Below are 654 nucleotides of genomic sequence, written 5' to 3' on the forward strand. Positions count from 1 at the left end.
GCACAGAGGGCCCCCTCGGAGCAGCCCACACACAATCACACACACACACACACACAATAACACGCCTGCGTGGATCGCGTCACACCAATCCTCGCTACCCAACGCGGCCAAAGGATATCCACCTCGAGAACCTCGAGAGAACACAATAACAGAGACGAAAAAAAGGCGGCGCTTCTCAGGTCGTTCCGCCTCGCCGCCTCCGCTCCGCCTCCGCCCTCGCCGCATGCCGGGCGCGACGCCCGACACCCCCTGCCGCGTGCATCGGCTCGTCGTGCGCGGCGCAGAGCAGACCCACGAGTCGGTCATTCGCAACGAGCTGCGCGCACTACGCACCGCCTCTAACCTCGGCGAGATCCACGCGGCCTGCGCCGTCGCGGCGGCCCACCTCGAGTCGCTCCAGATCTTCGAGGCGGCGGACTTCGCGGTGGATCGCGCGCGGGCCGACGGCTCGCAGGGCGACATGCCGCTGGCGGACGTCGTGGTCACCGTCTCGGAGAGGCAGCGCCTTGCGACTGCCTCAACCGGAGTCCACTCCACGGCGGGCGAGGGGTCGATGGACGCCGAGGTGCGAGTGCGCAACCTGTTTGGCCGCGCGGAGGTGCTCGGCGTCGAGATGGAGGCCGGGCAGCACAAGAGCAACACCTTTCGGCTGTA

At 67.6% G+C, this 654-nt stretch overlaps 1 protein-coding gene across 1 annotated transcript; it reads left to right on the forward strand.

The window, feature by feature from the left end:
* Positions 1 to 223: 223 nt before the first annotated feature.
* Positions 224 to 651, forward strand: EMIHUDRAFT_124119 (hypothetical protein; the record flags this gene model as incomplete). The annotated part of the gene is made up of 1 exon (XM_005769542.1): positions 224 to 651. A coding segment is annotated over one exon (428 nt), but the record flags the coding sequence as incomplete, so codon positions are not given.
* Between the last annotated feature and the right edge of the window lie 3 nt (positions 652 to 654).

This window comes from Emiliania huxleyi (assembly GCF_000372725.1).
Source record: "Emiliania huxleyi CCMP1516 unplaced genomic scaffold EMIHUscaffold_4179, whole genome shotgun sequence".
Classification (NCBI taxonomy): Eukaryota; Haptophyta; order Isochrysidales; family Noelaerhabdaceae; genus Emiliania; species Emiliania huxleyi.